Raw genomic sequence first — 19,177 nt, 5'->3', positions numbered from 1 at the left:
GAATCACCTGAACCTGGGAGGTGGAGGTTGCAGTAAGCCAAGATCATATCACTTCACTCCAACCTGAGCAACAGAGCAAGACCTTGTGTTTAAAAAACATTAATTAATTAATTAATTATCTGGAATTCTTCTGACTGGGAGATTTGTCTCTTCTCTCTTATTTATCTGATCATTTATATCAGTATGGAATCATGAGTATTGATTTCATTCTTTGAGTTCTACTCCAATACTACTTTTTGGGGGGCTCAAATTGTTCTGGCTTTGACCCCTGGGAGCTTTTTCATTGGCTCCTGTGTCCCTCTGAGATGCCTCATCACTGCAGCAGTTTCATTTTGTTTCATTTAGTACCTCCTCACCCTGTGACCCTACAAGATGCTTCCGGTTCTTCTTATCTATTTCCTTCCTCAGTCCCCCAGGATCGACATTTGTTCAAGAAGTCTGGTTCCTTTTATTGGAGAATGGTATTTAATGGAGAACATTAATGTATTTCATGGAGAACCTGGGCACTAGAGGTTTGTTGCTACTGGGGCATCCTTTCTTCTACGCTCTCTTCACTGACAGCCAGGATTAGTAACGTATCTATAAATATTTCTCTATGTAGCCATCTGTATCTATACTGAGCTAAACATGTGTTCACGCTGATGCCTGCCACTCTAATCCACTGCCACATGGATCGCTCTAGCCTCTCCTCCTTTGCCGACCTGTAAACCTCCCGCCCCCCGACCCCCATCCACTACTTGATGAACTTCAGTAAGCATGTGAGGTGGTTGGTTATGGAAGCCATTTTCGACCTTATATATAAGATGGCAGTTTCGTCTGGTTTCTCCTAAATAGAAGACAAGTGTGAAATGGTAACATGGTGTCCGTAGGAGTCATATGGATGGACCATGGCCAACTGTATTATTAAGGAATATTCATGCATGCATTCATTCATTCACCCATCCATCCATCCACCCATTCATTTACCAGTGAATGAGTAAAACATTAGGTATTCACTGCACCATCCTCTCCTGGACTTCCCCCTACCTCACTGGTCAATTCCTCTCTGTCTCTTGCGCAGGGCCCTCCCTGCCCATCATCTGAAGGTTGCACTGTCCCAAGGCTTGGCCCCCCAGTCCTCTCTTCTTCTCAGTCTTCAGAAGGATACCTATTATTCAATCCCGTGGCTTCATCTGTCATCCAAAAACACTCCCAGCTCACCACGTCTCATCCCCAGCCATGATTTCTTACCCAGGCTGCAGACTCAGGTGTCTGATAAGCATCTCAAACTCATGATGGCCAAAACAGTACTCTCAATTTCCCTACCCATCTCAGTGGTTCAACCAGAAACAAAGGATTAACTTATCATTGATTCCTCCCTTCCCTCACCTCCTGTATTAAATACATCAGCAAGACCTTTCTGCTCTATCTCGGAAGTATAGCCCCGAGCTCACCACTTCCTGGCACTGTCACTTCCATCGCCCTAATCCAAGCCCTTGCTGTCTTTTGCCTAAGCCAATGGAAGACATCCTCCTGGCTTCTCTCTCTACATTCATTCTTGCTTCCCAATAATCCAATCTCCTCAAAATTTAAAGAAGCAATTGTTTAAAAACAGACATCAGATCACTCCCCTCTCCCTACTTAAACCCTCCAATGCCTTCCATTGCAATTAGAATAAAATCTAAACTCCTTTACAGGGCCTCCACATGACCTGGTCCGTGCCATCTTTCCCATCTCTTCCTCTCCATCACTTGGCTCTGGCCACCCTGGCCTCCTTGCTATTTCTAAAACTCACGGAGCTCATCTCCTCCTCAGGCCCTTTGCAATTACGGTCCCCTCTGCCTGGGCAGCTTCTCCCCCAGATCGCTGCATAACTGGTCCTTCCCCTCCTCAGGTCTCAGCTCAAATGCTGCCTCCTCAGAGAGACCTTCCATGACATCAGTCATCCTCTGTCACACTGCCTTGTTCCGCTTCTTTTTCTCGTTAACACCCGGCATGATCCAGTCACTTCTAACGTGCGTGTTCACCGTTACTCCTCCATCAGCACTATGCTCCTAAGAGCTGAGGCCCGGTCTCTCTCACACCACTAAACCCCCAGTATGCCAAGCAGCACCCAGCGCAGTGGAGATGCTCAGTTAATACTTGTTGAATGAATTAATGATGCCCCCCCCCCCAAAACTAAACTATACAAAGCACCCACTAGACAAGAGGTTAGAAAATGTTTTCTGGGCTGGTTGTGGTGGCTCAGGCCTGTAATCCCAGCACTTTGGGAGGCTGAGGTGAGCAGATCATCTGAGGTCAGGGTGTGAGACCAGCCTGGCCAACATGGTGAAGCCCTGTCTCTACTAAAAATGCAAAAATTAGCCAGGCGTGGGGGCAGGCGCCTATAATCCCAGCTACTAGGGAGGCTGAGGTACGATTATCATTTGAACCTAAGAGGCAGAGGTTGCAGTGAGCTGAGATCACACCACTGCACTCCAGCCTGGGTGACAGAGCAAGACCCCATCTCAAAAACAATAACAACAAAACATTTTCTGTAAAGGCCCAGATAGTAAGTATTTTAGGCTTTTTAGGCCACCTGGTCTTTGCCACAACTACTTACCTTTGGCACTGCCAGGCAAAAGCAGCCATAATCTGCAAATGAACGGGCATGGCTGTGTGCTCATAACACTTTATTTATAAAACAAAAACAGTGGACCATAGTTTGCTAACCCCTGCGGTAGCCCAGTCTAAGTCTCGAACATCATCTGTGTAATTAGTTCACAGTGAGGAGTTCACCACTGTCATAATTACTCATTCCATGAATGCATGCAGAGTACCAGTCGCCACTCAGGTGAGGCATTCTTGAAACTCTGAGAGGCAAGAAGCAAAATGTTCTTTCTCCATACCCAGGCCCACTCCAGTCCGTGAAAAGGAAGCGAGAGAGGCAGGCTGCAAGTTTCATCACTGAGCAGCAGCTAGCCACCTCTCCCCATCAGCTCCAAGAGCAGAAACAGGATGAAAATGCAGCAGCTGCCGGCTTCTGTCCTCTTGCCAGCTGCCTCTCTTGCAAGACTAGACAGGGAGGGGCAGCCGCCAGTCTCCAGAGGCACAGACTCTGCACAGAATTGAGGATCACTTGTTCCAATGCATTCATCTTATCTTACAAAATCTTCAGATTCCAAAAAGCACACGTAAGAAGGGCTGCTGTTTCATTCACACAGTGAAATATTGTGCATCTGAAAGAATATGTAGATGGGTGGCATCTTAAACAACCCCAGGATCACTGTGCAGTAGAAGGGGTGAAATTTAAATGTCTGATCCTGGTTGGGCGTGGTGGCTCTTGCCTGTAATCCCAACACTTAGGGAGGCAGGTGGGAGGCTTGCTTGAGCTCAGGAGTTCAAGACCAGCCTGGGCAACCTAGTGAGAGCTCATCTCTACAAAGATAAAAAAAAAAAAAATTAGCCAGGCGTGGTGGTGCACTCCTGTAGTCCCAGTTACTCAGCAGGCTGAGGCACCATGATCCCTTGACCCGGGAGATCAAGGCTGCAGTGAGCTGTGATGGTGCCACTGTACTCCAGCCTGAGGAACAGAACACGACTCCATCTAAAAAAAAAAAAAGTTCATATTCCAACCAAGATCCCACCATTGTATCATGAAGCATAAATACCTGCCCCCACTGAAAAAGTACAGAGGAAGGCAGCCATATCATATCTTCCCCAACCTCAGCAAGTTCCAGGGCAGGAAGAGTCTCGCCACCCCAGTACACAGTAGGCACACTGGAAAATGAGTGTCTCCCTTCTCTAGGCATTTCATGGTCATGGTCAGAAAATCAGGTTCATTTTGCTAATGAAAGAGAAAGCCAAAAATGGAGGGTGATTTTTTTTATTTTTGGTCTTACTCGGTCGCCAGGCTAGAGTGCAATGGTGCGATCTTGGCTCACTGCAACCTCCGCCTCCCCAGTTCAAGCAATTCTCATGCCTCAGCCTCCCGAGTAGCTGGGACTACAGGCACCTGCCACCACGCCCAGCTAATTTTCGTATTTTTAGTAGAGACAGGGTTTTACCATGTTGGCCAGGATGGTCTCGATCTCTTGACCTCATGATCCGCCCGCCTCAGCCTCCCAAAGTGCTGGGATTACAGGTGTGAGCCACCACACCGGGCCTGGAGGGTGATTTTGACCAGGCCTTCTCATCAGGTTTTGGAAGGAAGTGGAGCTGACTTCTCTTCTGTTGCTTTTGCCCACCCAGGACCACTTGTTCCTCTGGGTAATACAGCACCCCAGGCACAGGGTCCGCATGTCACATAAGCGTGGGCATGGCTCATGTGTGACCAGGCCCCGGTGATTCTGGAAAGGTTGCCCATAAGTCATTCCCCTGCCCCAGGACTGGCATGTGATGTGGTGGGATGGAAGCTGTCCTTCTGCTGGGTCTGCAGATGGGGCCAATGTAAAGCCCGACATTGCCGCATGAATGTCAGAAGCAGAACCCATAGGCAAAAGCCAGCTTTCCAACACTCCACTCTCAGTTCCCTGCCATCTCCACTTCTGTGGATGTGTGCCTGGCATCTGCCTCTGCCCCTGCATCTGAGAGCAGTGACTGAGCCAACAGTCTTGGACCCGGCTGAAAGGCTGGGCCTGTTTCTAGCAACGTGGTCTTTCAGAAAGCTGATTCCTGAAAGAGTTGGCATCAAGGGAAGCAGAGTCAGGAGGTGGAAATTGAGCCTGGGTCCAGCTATCCATGAAGCCAGACACTCCTGGATTTCTCCGTTACTTGATCAGAGACATGCCCCATTTTGCTCAAGCTAGTTGGAGGTGGATGTCTGTTACTTGACACCAAAAGAGCCTTAACTAATACATAACTAGAAATGCATCCATGGTCACTGATCATTCATGAGACAGACATTTATTGAGCACTATTCCATTTGCCTAACGTTGCATAAGTTACTCCCAAACTTAGAGGCTTAATACAGTCGTGTAACACATTCACAGATCCTGTGGGTCAAGAATTTGGGAAGACACTGTAGATTGAACTTTGTTCTCTGCTTTCTCTTTCTTGGAAAGAGAGGACATAGCTTGAAGTCAGTACTGATTTGGGACTGTGTGTAAGGCATATCCGTGCTTCACTGTCACTATGTTTTTAAGTTTTCTAAAATTAAAACAGCTCATTTTAGAGGGAAATAAAGAACCTGGGAAGAGCTCAGCTGGGCAGCACTGACCTGGGGTCTCTTGAGTGGTGGAAGTCGGATGTCAACTGGAGCTGCACTCATCAGAAGGCTTGACCGGGGCTGGGAAATTCGCTTCCAAGCTGGCTCACTCACATGGTGGCAAGCTGTACAGGCTGGGGGCCAGGGGACTCACCCCTCCCCACGAGACTGCCTGAGCACCCTCACGCAAGGCAGTTGGCTTCCCGAGAGCCAAAGTGCAATGCCTGTGATGACCTAGCCTGAGAAGTCACACATCATCACTCACTTCCACCACTTCCCACTGGTTGCCCAGAACCAGCCTGATTCAGTGTGGGAGGGGACCATATAAAAAGGCAGTGTGGATCCCTGGGGGCCATCCTGAGGCTATGTACTAGAAACACCCCCCACATGCCAGGGACTGGACACACAGCCCTTGACCCCCACTGAACATCAGCCTAAACAGAAGGCAACCAAGCAAACATTATCCCCCAAACTCTTTCCAACTTGTACTTCAGGGTGGCCCCAGCTTTTAAGTAAAGGGAATCGTGCCTAATAATTATTCCTGCTAAGGAACTAGATCTCAGGGTCTGGTCATGCAGCTCTTTGGTTACAGAAACAACGCTGATGAAATAATCAAAAGTCCTCCACCATTCTCGCCCCCAGCCATGAACCCGTCCACTGCACACACTGCTCCACGTCACTGTGCCTTTCCCAACTTTACTACAGCTTATGCCTGCCTCTCCTGTATGACATCCATGGGACATCCATCTCTAAACCTCTGAGTCATCCCTAGACAAGCTGGCACATGACTACATCATCTCATTTCATACATCAAGGGCAGGAAAACATGGTGGTTAAGAACTCTTGGACCTGGGTTCAAACCCCTGCTCTGAGTCTTGACAGCTGCCAGATTGTTCAGCCTCAGTTTCTTTCTCTAAAAAATGGGGCTGGAAGCATACGAGCTTCATGAATTCATGAAGCGTCCACATGCATGCAAGGGCACGGCACGGTGCCTGGCACACAGTAGCTCAAGAAAGGCTGGTTGTGCCTGCTGGTGTGCTTGATCCAGAGAGGCAATCACTCATTTGTTTTTTCCTTATTTCCTGCATCTTTGTTTCTCACATTTAGGCCATGAGAATTAAGCACAGGACTGCCTCTTCCTCCAGTCATCTCACCAATCCTTCCACACACACATGCACAAACACACAAACACACACACACACAAACACACACACACACAAACACACACACACGTTTTCATGCCTTCGGCCCTTCCCATCTCCTGTAACCCCAGAAAATTGAAGTGAAGCCATTGCCTTAGAATGGCACTGCCCTGGCCAGGTGTGGTGACTCATGCCTATCATCTCAGCACTTTGAGGCAGAAGGATCACTTAAGGCCAAGAGTTCAAGACCAGCCTGGTCAACATAGCCGAGACCCTGTCTCTACAAAAAAATAAAATGGTTTTTAATTAAAAAAGAATGGCACTGCCCTAAAGCTCCTCATCAAGGATTTATGGTTGTTTTTATAGCCACTTTAATAGGCAAAAATGTGGACAGAACAGAGCTCCCTAAGAACCCGCCATCTTAGACCATTTTTTTTTTTTAATTCCTCAGCAAACAAGTCTCTCATATGACTTTTGTCCCATTCCAAATCTAATAACAGGCCGGGTGCGGTAGCTCTCACCTATAATCCCAGCACTTTGGGAGGCTGAGGTTGGTGGATTACCTGAGGTAAGGAGTTCAAGACCAGCCTGGACAATATGGTGAAACCCAGTCTCTACTAAAAACACAAAAAATTAGCTGGGCGTGGTGGTGAGCACCTGTAATCCCAGCTACTCGGGAGGCTGAGGCTGGAAATCGCTTGAAACTGGGAGGCGGAGGTTGCAGTGAGCCGACATCACCCTACTGCACTCCAGCCTGGGCCACAAGAGTGAAACTTCACCTCAAAAAAAAAAAAAAAAAAAAAATCTAATAACATTGTTTACTTCTCACAGGAGGATCAGAGGAGTTCTGTCCTGAGGTTGCCAGAAAAATGATGAACACAACCGAACAGGCCCAGCTTTCAAATGGACTGAGAATGAGCCACACAAGTTCCACCAAGGCCAAGGGTGACCTGCAGCCAGCGATGGGGAAAGTCTGCCACTTACTGGCAGCCTCCGGAACTGGATGGAGTGTACTGACACTTAATCGTATCTTTCACAAGCTCTTAACCTTTACACCCCGTCAATAAAAACCCCATTAACATTCAAAAGGGATGTTTCTGGGAGTCCACTTGGAATTAAGAGTTGGAAAACACTCCAAGGATTCTGTATTAATGCCACATCTGTCCCAGATATTCAACACTGTTCACTTTCCTTCCATGGTGCCAACACCAAGTTAGCCGATAGGTGGGAACAGGGCAGCTCTGCGGGTGGCCCCTAAGAGCCAGGGAGTCCCCCAAGCTGACCCTCTGTGGTGGCAGTGGCACCTAACAAGAACTTCCGCCTTGTTTTCCCTCTCTCTGTGGTTCGTTCTTTTAGACTCTGCTCACGCATGATATCCAGAAAGCTCCCTGAGCTCCCTAGTGGGATGAGAACTCTGCTGTGCTCCTGTGGCCCCCATGTTCCTCCACCTGGAGGTCCTCGGCTCACTGCATTACCCCTGTCTACTTACTGACTTGCCTTCTACCCAGTGATGGGCCATGTGCTGTGAGGGCACGCACTGTGTGCCCATCTATTTGTTCCTGTGTGCATACGTTCATCATTCCTTACTGAATGCCCACCACGTGCCAAGCATTGGGGTATGAAGAACAAGGCAGATGGAGCCCCCTGGCCTCTTCCAGGTCGCTGTCGAGTGTTGCTACTCGACTAATCCTCACATACCCATGCCTGTCCTATGTGGCACTCAATAAATGTTGGATGCATGGCTGTGTCCCCTCCTTCAATATCACTTAATGACTTCCTGCGAGGATTAAGTTCATGCTGTTAAAATGCTGTGACTTCCTCTGGATCTCTCAGGCAAGCCGGCAACCTTAAACCCTCACCCAGCTGACATAGGCGTTTTGTTTGGCCAAAGTGTGTAGTTATTTTTAAAACACTGCATTTGTGGCTAATGTTTAAAATTGGGAAAATTTCACAGAAATCTTTTTCTGGCTTCTCCAGAAAAATGAACGCACATTTCTGCGCAGTAGGGGTGAGCCAGAGTTGAGTACCTAAGCTTCCTTTAGACGTGGTGGGCACACTTCAATTTGCCACAATCCCCACTATCTCCGATTTCTCTATCACTGAGGCCTAAAAGCGGCTGGGGATCATGTCGGCTGAGCTGGTGTTTTTCTTGCCCTAGTCAGCTTCACTCAAGACTCTGACTTGCTCTACATGTGGCTTAACTGAAGACCCCAGGGGTTACGCGCATGCCATCCAAGAAATATATCTGAGATGAGCTACAACACAGATGAATGGGCCATTTTATTGATTTTTACCTCCTAACATAGCCTCCTAATCGTGGATACAGGGTGCTGTGGTTTCCAGCAGGGATCTCAGATGCAAAGGGAAGTGAAGAAAACACATGAATTCCTAGGGTACCTCACCATGGAACCAAACACCATGTCAAATGGAACTCTTCTTGCAGACGAAGGCTGAAGATCAAGAATGACATTCTCACACCACAGCACAGCTTAAATACTTCTTTGACAAAAATAATAAATTATATTTGACTCAGAAAATAAATTCTGTTCAGCAGAGTGACAGGAGGGTCCATTCATTGCATTGCACGAAGGGCCATACGGAGGGGTGAGGATGGGTGCAGGATGCCACAGTGACACGGAACACGGGACACAGGGCACGGGGCCAGCAGCACAGGCTGAAGTTAGCTGACGCATGCTTTTGGCTTTTATCCCATGGGCAGGTGGCAGCCGGACCCCTGGCTGTGGCCTGTCCCAAGTGAGACTGCAACTGCCCCCTTGCTCCTCACGTCCGCCTTGTCTTCTGTTTCTTGGCTTGTCTCTTTGCATCTTCTGGGCCGCTATTGTCAGAGGCTGCCTGACCGAGCGCGCGGACTCCCTGCAGCCGGCTTGTTAACTGCAGCAGCAAAGGAATGAGCTGGAAAAGAGAGCAAGTGTGAGAGAGAGGGGTACAAAGAGGAGGCTTCTGCCAGATGAACAGCGAAGCCTCACTTCTCAACACACCTTCTTCAGACGTGATCAGCAGCTGCCACGTGCTAATGGGTGGGTTTCAGTTCAAACGTGGCAGGCCTCTGTACTAGGGATGGGCTGGCTTTCTCTGGGACCAACATGTCCCTAGAGGTGTTCCAGGTTTAAGGATTAGGAGATGTTACAGAAGTTTACAGCCTTGAAAGGAGACCTAAGAGTGGACTTGAGGCCTTCAAGGGCCCTCCCGACCCTGAAATGTGTTTTCTGTGACCCTGGATATCCCTCTGCTATCACTCCTGCAGCCGGTGAGGACTCGCCCTCCCTGACACGCCCGCCGTCTCCTGAGGCCTCTGGATTTCCTACCTTGTCGTGGTTGTAACCGGCCAGCAGAACCAGCAGCGTCAGTGGCAGGGCAATGTAGGATCCTTGTGCGATGTCCTGTTCAGGCAGCTTCCTCTGCAAACACCGAGAGCCCCGTCACTCCTCACCAAGGCCACACGCTTGTCCATCATCCATCTTCCACAGTGTCACAGCCACCACCCACCCAGCCTTCCAAAGTGGCCACCCGAGGACACCCAGGGGCCCTCATGATCCAAATTCTTTCTATCCAAAGGAAGGAACCAAAGTGATTTGGATATATTTTCCCATGAATCCTCTTCTGCCCAAACTCTCACTCTATCTGCTTCTGACACTCAGGGACAAAGAAATTCCAATGACAATGCATTCCTCAGCCTCTGGACGTTCCTCCAAACCGAGGGAATAAAAAGATGCAGCTATCAGGGAGTCTTGGTGGTTGAAAAGCAACTGGGTCTCCATTTTGGTGAGTCCCAGCAACTTGCAGGGACTTAGTCCCACAAGGATGTATCAAGAACTGTTCCAGGCCCAGGGCACACAGTGAGGGGCAGCTATTCACAGCCCGTACGACCTAGTGAGGAAGCAAAGCAGGCACTGCTACCAGCATCCCTGTTGCCATTCTCCCTTTCTCCCAATAGAACCCCCAACTTTTATCTGGGCCACTGAGAATACAGACTACCTTTCCAAGCCTCCCCTGCAGCCAGGCGCAGCCCTGGAACTAAATTCTGGCCATTAGTACAGGAACAAAAGCGGTAAGTGCCACACCCTGGCTGGACCCTAGAGGAGAAGTGGTGTGCCCTCCCTTTTGCTGGGTGGACAGCATTTGGCCAACTGCCCCATTTTGGACAAAAGCGATGCACTGGAACGGCACCATGAGACAGAAGGGGCCTGGGTCCCCTGACGCCTTGGAGCTACCAGACTGTCTCTGCACTGGTCACTCCTGGATACTTGACATGAGACAGAAATTTCCATCTTGCTAAAGCCCCTGAAATGCTGGGTTCTAAAGCATCAAGTGAAGCTAGATCCTATTAGCCCGCTCTACTCCTATAAAGGAAACAAATAAATGAAACGAGAACTTTCCAGGAATGATAAAAACAAGTTAATGAGCCAGAGCAATGTTTTCAGTGTAGGGTACCGGGACACCTCTCTCAGGAGGTTCCCAAGGCCGCAGCTATTTTCATGACAATAGTAAGATGTGATGTGCCTTTTCCACCTCATTTGTTCACAAGCACACAGTGGACTTTTCCAGAGGCTACGTGCCCTGATGTCATCACGCTCACAACTAATGGAATGTGTGGCTTGTGGGATCTTGTGTTTTCAACATCTGTTTTAATTTCTAATATGATCAATACACACAGAGATAATCCATGCAAACTCAAACTCTTTAAAATCCTCAATAATTTTTAACAGTATAAAGTGGTCCTGCAACCAACCCATCCGAGAACTGCTGGGCTAGAAAGTGACTGTGGTAGACACTGTAGCTGGGATGCCCTTTCATAAATGAAAGAGTAAGGGCAAGAACAGATTTCCATCTCCAACTGCCTACTCCTGTATTTTTGGACATCTCTTACATCCCAACCCATTTTTCCACTGAAGTAAATAAACACTTAAGTTTAATTCAGGCCAGGCGCGGTGCCTCACGCCTGTAATCCCAGCACTTTGAGAGGCTGAGGTGGGCAGATCACCTGAGATCAGGAGTTCGAGACCAGCCTGGCGAGCATGGTGAAACCCCCACCTCTATTAAAAATACAAAATTAGCCAGGAGCAGTGGTACACGCCTGTAATCCCAGTTACTCAGGAGGCTGACACAGGAGAATCACTTGAACCCAGGAGGCAGAGGTTGCAGTGGGCCAAGATCATGCCACTGCACTCTAGCAGGGGCAACAAAGCAAGACTCCGTCTCGGAAAAAAAATAATAATGAATAAATAAATATGTCAATTAAAGTTTAATTCAGCAGGAATTAGAGTGATTGAGTCTAGGCTCAGGTCCCAGGCCTCACTGAGGAAACTCAGGCAACCATGTTGAGACTCAGTTTACTCAACTATGACATGGAGATCGTATGAACAACACCCACTGGGGGTGGACGCTGTGAAACTCGATGAAATGAGTATGTGAAATGCTCAGCAGTGCACAGAATACTGAGTAAAATCCAGTCGTGAGGCCGTGGGCAGTCACAAAAAAGAAGGAAACCAATGTGCTTACCAAGTCCCCGTGAACGTGCAATGCTGAGCCACTCATCACGAGGAGGGCAGAACGAGGTGGAAACCATGTGGCTTGAGACAAACTGCCTCACCTGAGTCCTGGTTCTGCTGACTAACACTCGGGAAGTGACTCAATCTTTCTGGGCTTCTGTGAAAATGGGAGGAATGGCACACCTGCTCGAAGGCTTATGGTAAGGATCAACCTGTGAGGGCCCTTGTACAGGGTGGTACCAAGCAGGCGCTCTCTTCATTCATCACTTGGCCCTGCTTGGGAATCCAAGCCCCAGCAGGCAGTTTCTCACATTCTCCGAAGTGACAGGCAGCAGCTACGACGTTGGGCTGCTCGGCCACCACCAAGCAGTGTCTCTACATTCCTGCCACTGGCTGTCAGGTGTGTCCCTGAGCCCAGATGAGCTGTCTGCTAGGGGCTTCTGAGAATGTTGCTGCCTGCAGCTGTCAATGGCCTTCACAGAAGCCTCCCCCACCCACTGGGGCCACAATGCAGCCCCAAACAAAGGTAAGTGGTTCTTGTATATGCTTATCTTTCTGGCACTTTTTTTTTTTTTTTTTTTTTTGAGACAGAGTCTTGCTCTGTCGCCCAGGCTGGAGTGCAGTGGGGCAATCTTAGCTCACTACAAACTCTGCATCCAGGGTCAAGCAACTCTCCTGCCTCAGCCTCTCAAGCAGCTGGGATTACAGACGCGTGGCACCACGCCTGGCTAATTTTTGTACTGTTAGTAGAGATGGGGCTTCACCACATTGCCCAGGCTGGTCTCGAACTCCTGACCTCAAGTGATTCGCCCACCTCAGCCTCCTAAAATGCTGGGATTACAGGCGTGAGTCACCGCACCTAGCCCTGTCCGGCACTTTCTAACCAGGTAGCCGCTGTGAAGAACAAGGAAGCACTTCCTCCTGGGTCATGAGAAAAACTCTCTTGTTTAGGTAATATCATATTTACAGGCTCACTGAGCATGAACCACTCTTCACAGAAGCCCGGACTCAGCAGCAGGGCTCTGCTCAAGCCCTAGCTTTGCTCCGGTGAGCTAGTGACCTTGCACTGCTCACATCTCCTTCTAGGTTTCCATCTTCTCATCTCTAAATGAGAGGTAATTCCTGTCCACCTTCCATGCAGGATGGCGTTTAAAAAGCATGAAATGATAACTGGATAGCATGTGGAAAAAGACAATTTGGAGCCATACTTCACACCTATACCAGGAAAAACTCCAAATGGATACAGAAGTTTAAATGTAAAAAGAGAAACCATAAAAGTCCCCCTGAAAAAAACACGACAAATTCCTATAAAAGCTGGGAAGGAAGAAAACCTTCCTACGACTTTAAAATCCAGAAGCAATAAGAAAAATATCAACACATCTAACACAGAAATAAAGTAAATCTTTGCATAAGCCAAGTGAAAAAGATAAACCACAAATTGGGAACAACACATACAACAGACATTACAAAGGGTTAATATTCCTAATATACAAAGAGCTGAAAACAGTTGAAAAAGACCACAAATTCTATAGAAAATAGGTTAAACAGTTCACAGAAAATACAAATGGCTCTTAACCACATGAAGAGAGAGAAATGCAAATTAAAAGTACACTGAGATAGTATCACTTCTCATCTATTAGACTGCAAAGATTGAAAAATTTGACAACATACTCTGTTGGGGAGAAAAGGGTATTCATTCACTGCTGGCGGGAATACAAAACAGTAAAACCCCATGGAAGGGAAGTGGCCGTATCAATCAAAATTCCGTATGCATTTACCCTTTGCCTCAGCAATTCCGCTTCTGGGAGTCTGTTCCAAAGAGAGACTGATGAACATTCAAAAACATGCATGAGCAAGGCAATTCGTTAACGGGTTATGTGTAATATTATGTGTAATAGCAGAAAACCAGTAACAACACAAAAGCCCCTCAACCAGGGGCTAACTGAAAATCCTACATGTAGTGCCAGGATCTGAATGTGTCTGTGCCCACAGAGTTCAGAGATTGAACCCTAATCCACAATGTGATAGTATCAAGAGGACACCCCTTTTAGGAGGTGACTAAGTCAGGGATTAATGCCCCTATAAAAGAGGCCTGAGGGAAATGGTTTGCCCCTTTCTGCCTTGTGGGGACACAGCTAGGCGGCACCATCTATGAAGCAGACAGAAAGTCCTCGCCAGACCCCATCTGCCAATGCCTTATCCTGGAGTTTCCAGCCTCTAGGACTGTAAGAAATAAATGTTTGTTGTTTATAAGTTACCCAGTGTAAGATACAAAATAGCAGCCCAAATGGCCTAAGACATATAGTATATCCACACACAGGAATGCTGTGCAGTTATCAAAAGAGGGATAAGGAAGATCGGAAGATATGGTTCCATTTACAGCTATATTTTTTGAAAACAAGAAAATTCTTATTCTTCCCACTGAAAAGGCCTAGAAGCAATGACCAATACAGTAGCTATGAGGCTAGATCTTTGTTTTTTAATGCAGACTCTTGTGCTACACTTTCACCCCCTGTCAAGTTCAGAATCAGCAGTCCTGAGGCTGAGCCCTGGACTCTGTTTTTGTTATGGCTGATGTGTCAGTTTAATCATCAGGTGACAATACTGCACCTGAGCTTTAGGAATCGCTAAATAATTTTATCAAGAAGATGAAAGATACCTGTATGTTTTGTTTGTTCCACTGTTTAGTCTATCGGATACAGGACAGACTATATGCAACAGATACACATACTGCATATAGTAAAGGCCACATATTGTACCGAATTAAGCGATAAATTAAGTTTCTTTTAACCCACAGGTATTCTGTCCATCTGTTGTTGGTTTTTTTTTTTTTTTTCCTTGCAATTTATTTGTCAAACAAATCAGGCTCCAGGTGTTTATCCTGCATCCCTGTGGAGTCATTTGTGGCTCCTGGGTCCTCTCTATTTCCTGTAAAGTAGCAGTTGGTTCTAGAGGTTTGAGTGGCCATGTACCATGTGTTCCCTCGTGGAAGAGCACACGTCACACCAGCAACGGGGTAGTGGTGTCCCTCCTCCCCCAAAATCATTCCTGAGCCACCGACCTAAACAATTACACTGCTCTTGTTACCAGTTTCCTCCTCAAAGGAAATCGCAGGCATCAGTGCTCAGAAAAGCTAAAAACAATCTGGGGAAGCCCAGAATCCAGAAGGCAGAATGAGAAAGTGACCCAATGCTAGGAGCCCTTTAAATATCTGCCCTGCAACCTGCAATCTGGAGCACAGGTTGTATGGCACACCTTCTCTCGCCACCCCATGGATTGTTTTGATTTGTTTTGTTTTGTTTTTCTTCTTCCGGAGAAAGGGTTTCACTTTGTTACCCAAGCTGGAGTGCAGGGACATGATCATGGCTCATCGAGGCCTCAACCTCCCAGGCTCAGGTGATCCTCCCACCTCAGCCTCCCGAGTAGCCGAGACTATAGGTACGTTCCACCACGCCCGGTTAATTTTTGTATTTTTTGTAGAGATGGGGTTTTACCATATTGTCCAGGCTGGTCTGAAACTCCTGGCTCAAGAGATCCAACAGCCTTGGCCTCCCAAAGTGCTGGGATTACACACATGAGCCACCAAACACAATCCATTTTTTTTTTTTTAACTCCGTCTTTTACTTACCGTGGGATTAAAAATCAAGGTGATGTGTTTATGGTAGCCCACTGCGGTGAAAGAAACTTGAGGCAAGATGTAGTCATACTGGGATCTGGGGAGTGTGGAGTCCAGAAGTACAACATAGTTCTATACACACATGGGAAGAAGTTATTTTTATAAGGACAGCTCTGGCAAAGCAAATGAAAACTAAAACCTAACATATGGCTGTGATGTAAAGAACTTTATGTTTTTAAAGAAATCCCCAAGTCTACACATCCAAACCAAGGTTGCTGCCTTCAAAGTAGCAACCTCAGTGGGCTATTCCAGCAGTGGCGGGCGTGTGTCCCCAGTGTCTCTGAGACTGTGGCTTCTGATAAGGCTGTCAGAGCCTGCAGCTCTTGTTATGAGTACTCAACCTTGACAATTACAGTCCTCTGAGGATCTGACTTTATGACACACAAAAAATTATTATGAGCCAATTCTGTAGGGAAGTACATGACACAAATGAGGATCCACAACGAGGCTGATTTCTAAGGGATGATGTTTGAGAGGCACATAAGCTGGCAAATCCTAAAAATACAGCATCCCTGGAACAGCACCAGGGGCAGCCACAGATTTGTGTGCTAAGCACCGACCAGGTGCCAGGCACCATGCACACTGCATGAGGCCTGTGGTTGCTCTGCTTTCAACCACTGGCAAGGTCAGGATCATCACCCCCGTCTTATAGATGAGGAAAGTCAAGCATGAAGAGACTAAGAGTAACTTGCCCAGGGTCACTCAGCTAAGAAGGCTGCCACACATCTATGAAGGCTCTGAACTCAGGGGAAGTGTGATCCCAAAGCCCCAGATGTTTCCACACTGCTGTAGAAAGTGACTATTTCAATACCCCTGGAGAAAGAGGAGGGGAAAATTCCATGACAGCCCGTTTCATTATTTTGCAGTCATTTTCCACAGAGAAAGGCCAGAGTAGATCATTCTCACAGCAGGTGGTAAGGAGCCAGGAGAGGGAACGTTAGCCCCTAGGCTCACACTTGACATCCTCAGGCTAAGACCACCAGAAAAGAACCAAATTCTTTGCCAAGTTTGCACTCCCCACACCAACTACAAGTTAGCTCTATCCAAATAGGATTGATAATAAGTACTTTATAATCAGTAAATGATGTCCAAAATAATGGCTGAAAATCTTCCAGTTCCAAGGAGGGAGACATCCAGATTCATGTAACCCAAAGGACACCAAAAAGGTCAAGCTGCAAGTATTCTACACAACACACATTATAATCAGATTATCAAAGACAGAGAAAAATTTCAAAGCAGGAAGAGAAAAGCAACTCAGTCTCATTCAACGGATCCCCTATCATGAGGAAACTATGTTTCCTTAAACTAAATAGCAGAATTTTAAAATACAGAAATTTTTAAAAATTACAAGGCATTTTTAAAAGTGGACTTCTTAACAGACACCTTCCTAGAAGGAAAGCATGGGGTGATATGTTCAAAGCGCAAGAGTTGATCATGCCCAACAGTAGGTCTTGATTAAATAAATCATGGCATTTCCTAGTTTATGGACTACTGTCCATAAAAATCATAGTATGAAAGATTTAACCGGGCATGGTGGCTCTCGTCTGTAATCTCAGCACTTTGGGAGGCTGAGGCAGGTGGATCACAAGTCAGGAGATCAAGACCATCCTGGCTAACACGGTGAAACCCCGTCTCGACTAAAAATACAAAAAAAAAAAAATTAGCTGGGCGTGGTGACATGTGCCTGTAGTCCCAGCTACTCTGGAGGCTGAGGCAGGAGAATGGCGTGAACCCGGGAGGTGGAGCTTGCAGTGAGCTGAGATCGCACCTCTGCACTCCAGCCTGGGCGACACGGTGAGACTCTGTCTCAAAAAAAAAAAAAAAAAAAAAAAGATTTAATGATGAGGAACAGATTTGTGATAAATTCTTCATTGAAAGGCACAGATTACAAAACAATGTACAAAACAGTGTAAGTTTTGAATTATTAAAATGAATATCTATTTATATTTATACATGCAGGCACACATGTGCCTGAAAAAACACCCAAAGGATACCAATCACCACGTTAGCAGTGGCTATTTCTGGATGATGGGCTTATGTCTTTTTTTTTTTTCTTTTTTCCAAAATCTCCTGCCATGAATATGTATTCTTTTTGTAAATAGAAAAACAATGAAGAAAAAATAATCCCTACAGAACTCAACCTCTTTTGATTCAGAGAGTGCATTTCTGCAGAGTGGTATTTAGGGAGAAAAGGAGAGAACTGTGTTTCCTTAAACTAAATAGCAGAATTATTAAAACAAAGGCAGAAGGTAGAATCCGGCCACAGGCATTACCTCGCCATCTCTGAGCAGCGGGGGGAAATGGAAGAACAGGGACTGGCCAAGGGAAACTGTCTGGATCGGATTGTCAAGGTTTTCGCTTTTATAAAGCTTGACCTGGAGAGAGAAACAAAGCTGTAGATGCTTTGAAACTGAAACACAATCAATATTTCCTATCAGACATCCTCAGGACAGCCGCTCTCTGGGTGGGGGTCTTTGGAAACATGGATATTTGAAAAAGAAAGTTCCCTCCATAGACATCACACATGCCTCTGTCATCTGAGACTTCATCCAGTTATGCACCATGCACAGAAATTAAGATTCAAATCAGATTCTAACTACCTATGTTCTTGCTCAAAATAGTAATGTGAGTTAATATAATAGTAATATTAGAAAGAATAGCTTCTAACACGTGTTGAACATCTGTAACATATCAGGCAGGCGCCAGATATTTTATCTACATTATCGCCAATCCTGACTACAAAACAGGCATTGTTATTATCCCTATGGAGACCCAGAGAGCCAAAGCCACCTAAGGTCATACAACTTACACATGGTGGAGCCTGGGACTCAACCCCCTGAGGACTCCTGAGGGTTCCCGCCTCGCACTGTCTCATCATATGATGTCACCTTAACTCCAGTATCTGTTAAACTCAAAACGCATTCCATCATGAACTTGGCTCTCCACGCTGCTTCAGGAGGCACTGGAGTACTTGGTTTCTGGCTTTATTTATGGGGTTGTTGCCTGTTCTCACTCCCACACGGGATGGGGCGTGAGCAGGACTAAGGTGCAGTCCTGGCTGATGGCAAAGGCTGTGAGGATGCCACACTGCACCTGCCACAAGAGAATGCCAGGACCACCTCCCTGGGCCCACGCTGGCACCCTTCTACATAACACACAAGGGGAATTTTCCTAAAATGAAAGTCACAGACTGAAGCCTTATGGGTCACATCGAAGACCCCTTAGTGTTCTTTTGTATAACATCTTAAGGAAATCTGAATTCACCGACTATGTTTAAAAATCAGGTGATTTCAAATAATTCTAATTTCCAGCTTCTCCGGAAAACTGGGAAGTGACACCAACCTTGAGCCACAATTCCAGCACGGCAACAATCAGGAACCAGAGAGTGGGCCCTCCCTCCCCTCTGCCTCCTCCCTCCCCTCTGCCTCCTCCCCTCCCCTCTGCCTCCTCCCTCCCCTCTGCCTCTTCCCTCCCCTCTGCCTCCTCCCCTCCCCTCTGCCTCCTCCCCTCCCCTCTGCCTCCTCCCCTCCCCTCTGCCTCCTCCCTCCCCTCTGCCTCCCCTCCCCTCTGCCTCCTCCCCTCCCCTCTGCCTCCTCCCCTCCTCTCTGCCTCCTCCCTCCCCTCTGCCTCCTCCCCTCCCCTCTGCCTCCTCTTCTCCCTTCTGTCTCCTCCCCTCCTCTCTGTC

General features: G+C 47.2%; 1 protein-coding gene across 2 annotated transcripts in view; it reads right to left on the bottom strand.

The window, feature by feature from the left end:
* Positions 1-8,557: 8,557 nt before the first annotated feature.
* Positions 8,558-19,177, bottom strand: part of LOC104668194 (nodal modulator 1) — a 64,246-nt gene continuing 53,626 nt past the window's right edge. Inside the window, exons 28-31 of one of the 2 annotated variants that reach the window (XM_010370846.2) lie at positions 17,766-17,867; positions 15,445-15,564; positions 9,633-9,725; positions 8,558-9,219 (exon numbers count right to left, since the gene is read on the bottom strand). In XM_010370846.2, the coding sequence (XP_010369148.2) occupies positions 9,088-9,219; positions 9,633-9,725; positions 15,445-15,564; positions 17,766-17,867 (447 nt within the window). In that variant the 3' untranslated portion in view covers positions 8,558-9,087. The remainder of the gene's footprint in view (positions 9,220-9,632; positions 9,726-15,444; positions 15,565-17,765; positions 17,868-19,177) is intronic. The other variant, XM_030924560.1, reaches the window with a different exon arrangement.

The sequence above is a fragment of the Rhinopithecus roxellana genome, chromosome 20 (assembly GCF_007565055.1).
Source record: "Rhinopithecus roxellana isolate Shanxi Qingling chromosome 20, ASM756505v1, whole genome shotgun sequence".
In the NCBI taxonomy this organism is placed as follows: domain Eukaryota; kingdom Metazoa; phylum Chordata; class Mammalia; order Primates; family Cercopithecidae; genus Rhinopithecus; species Rhinopithecus roxellana.
The sequence above is the reverse complement of the archived record's forward strand: the minus strand, read 5'-3'. Positions and strand labels throughout refer to the sequence as shown.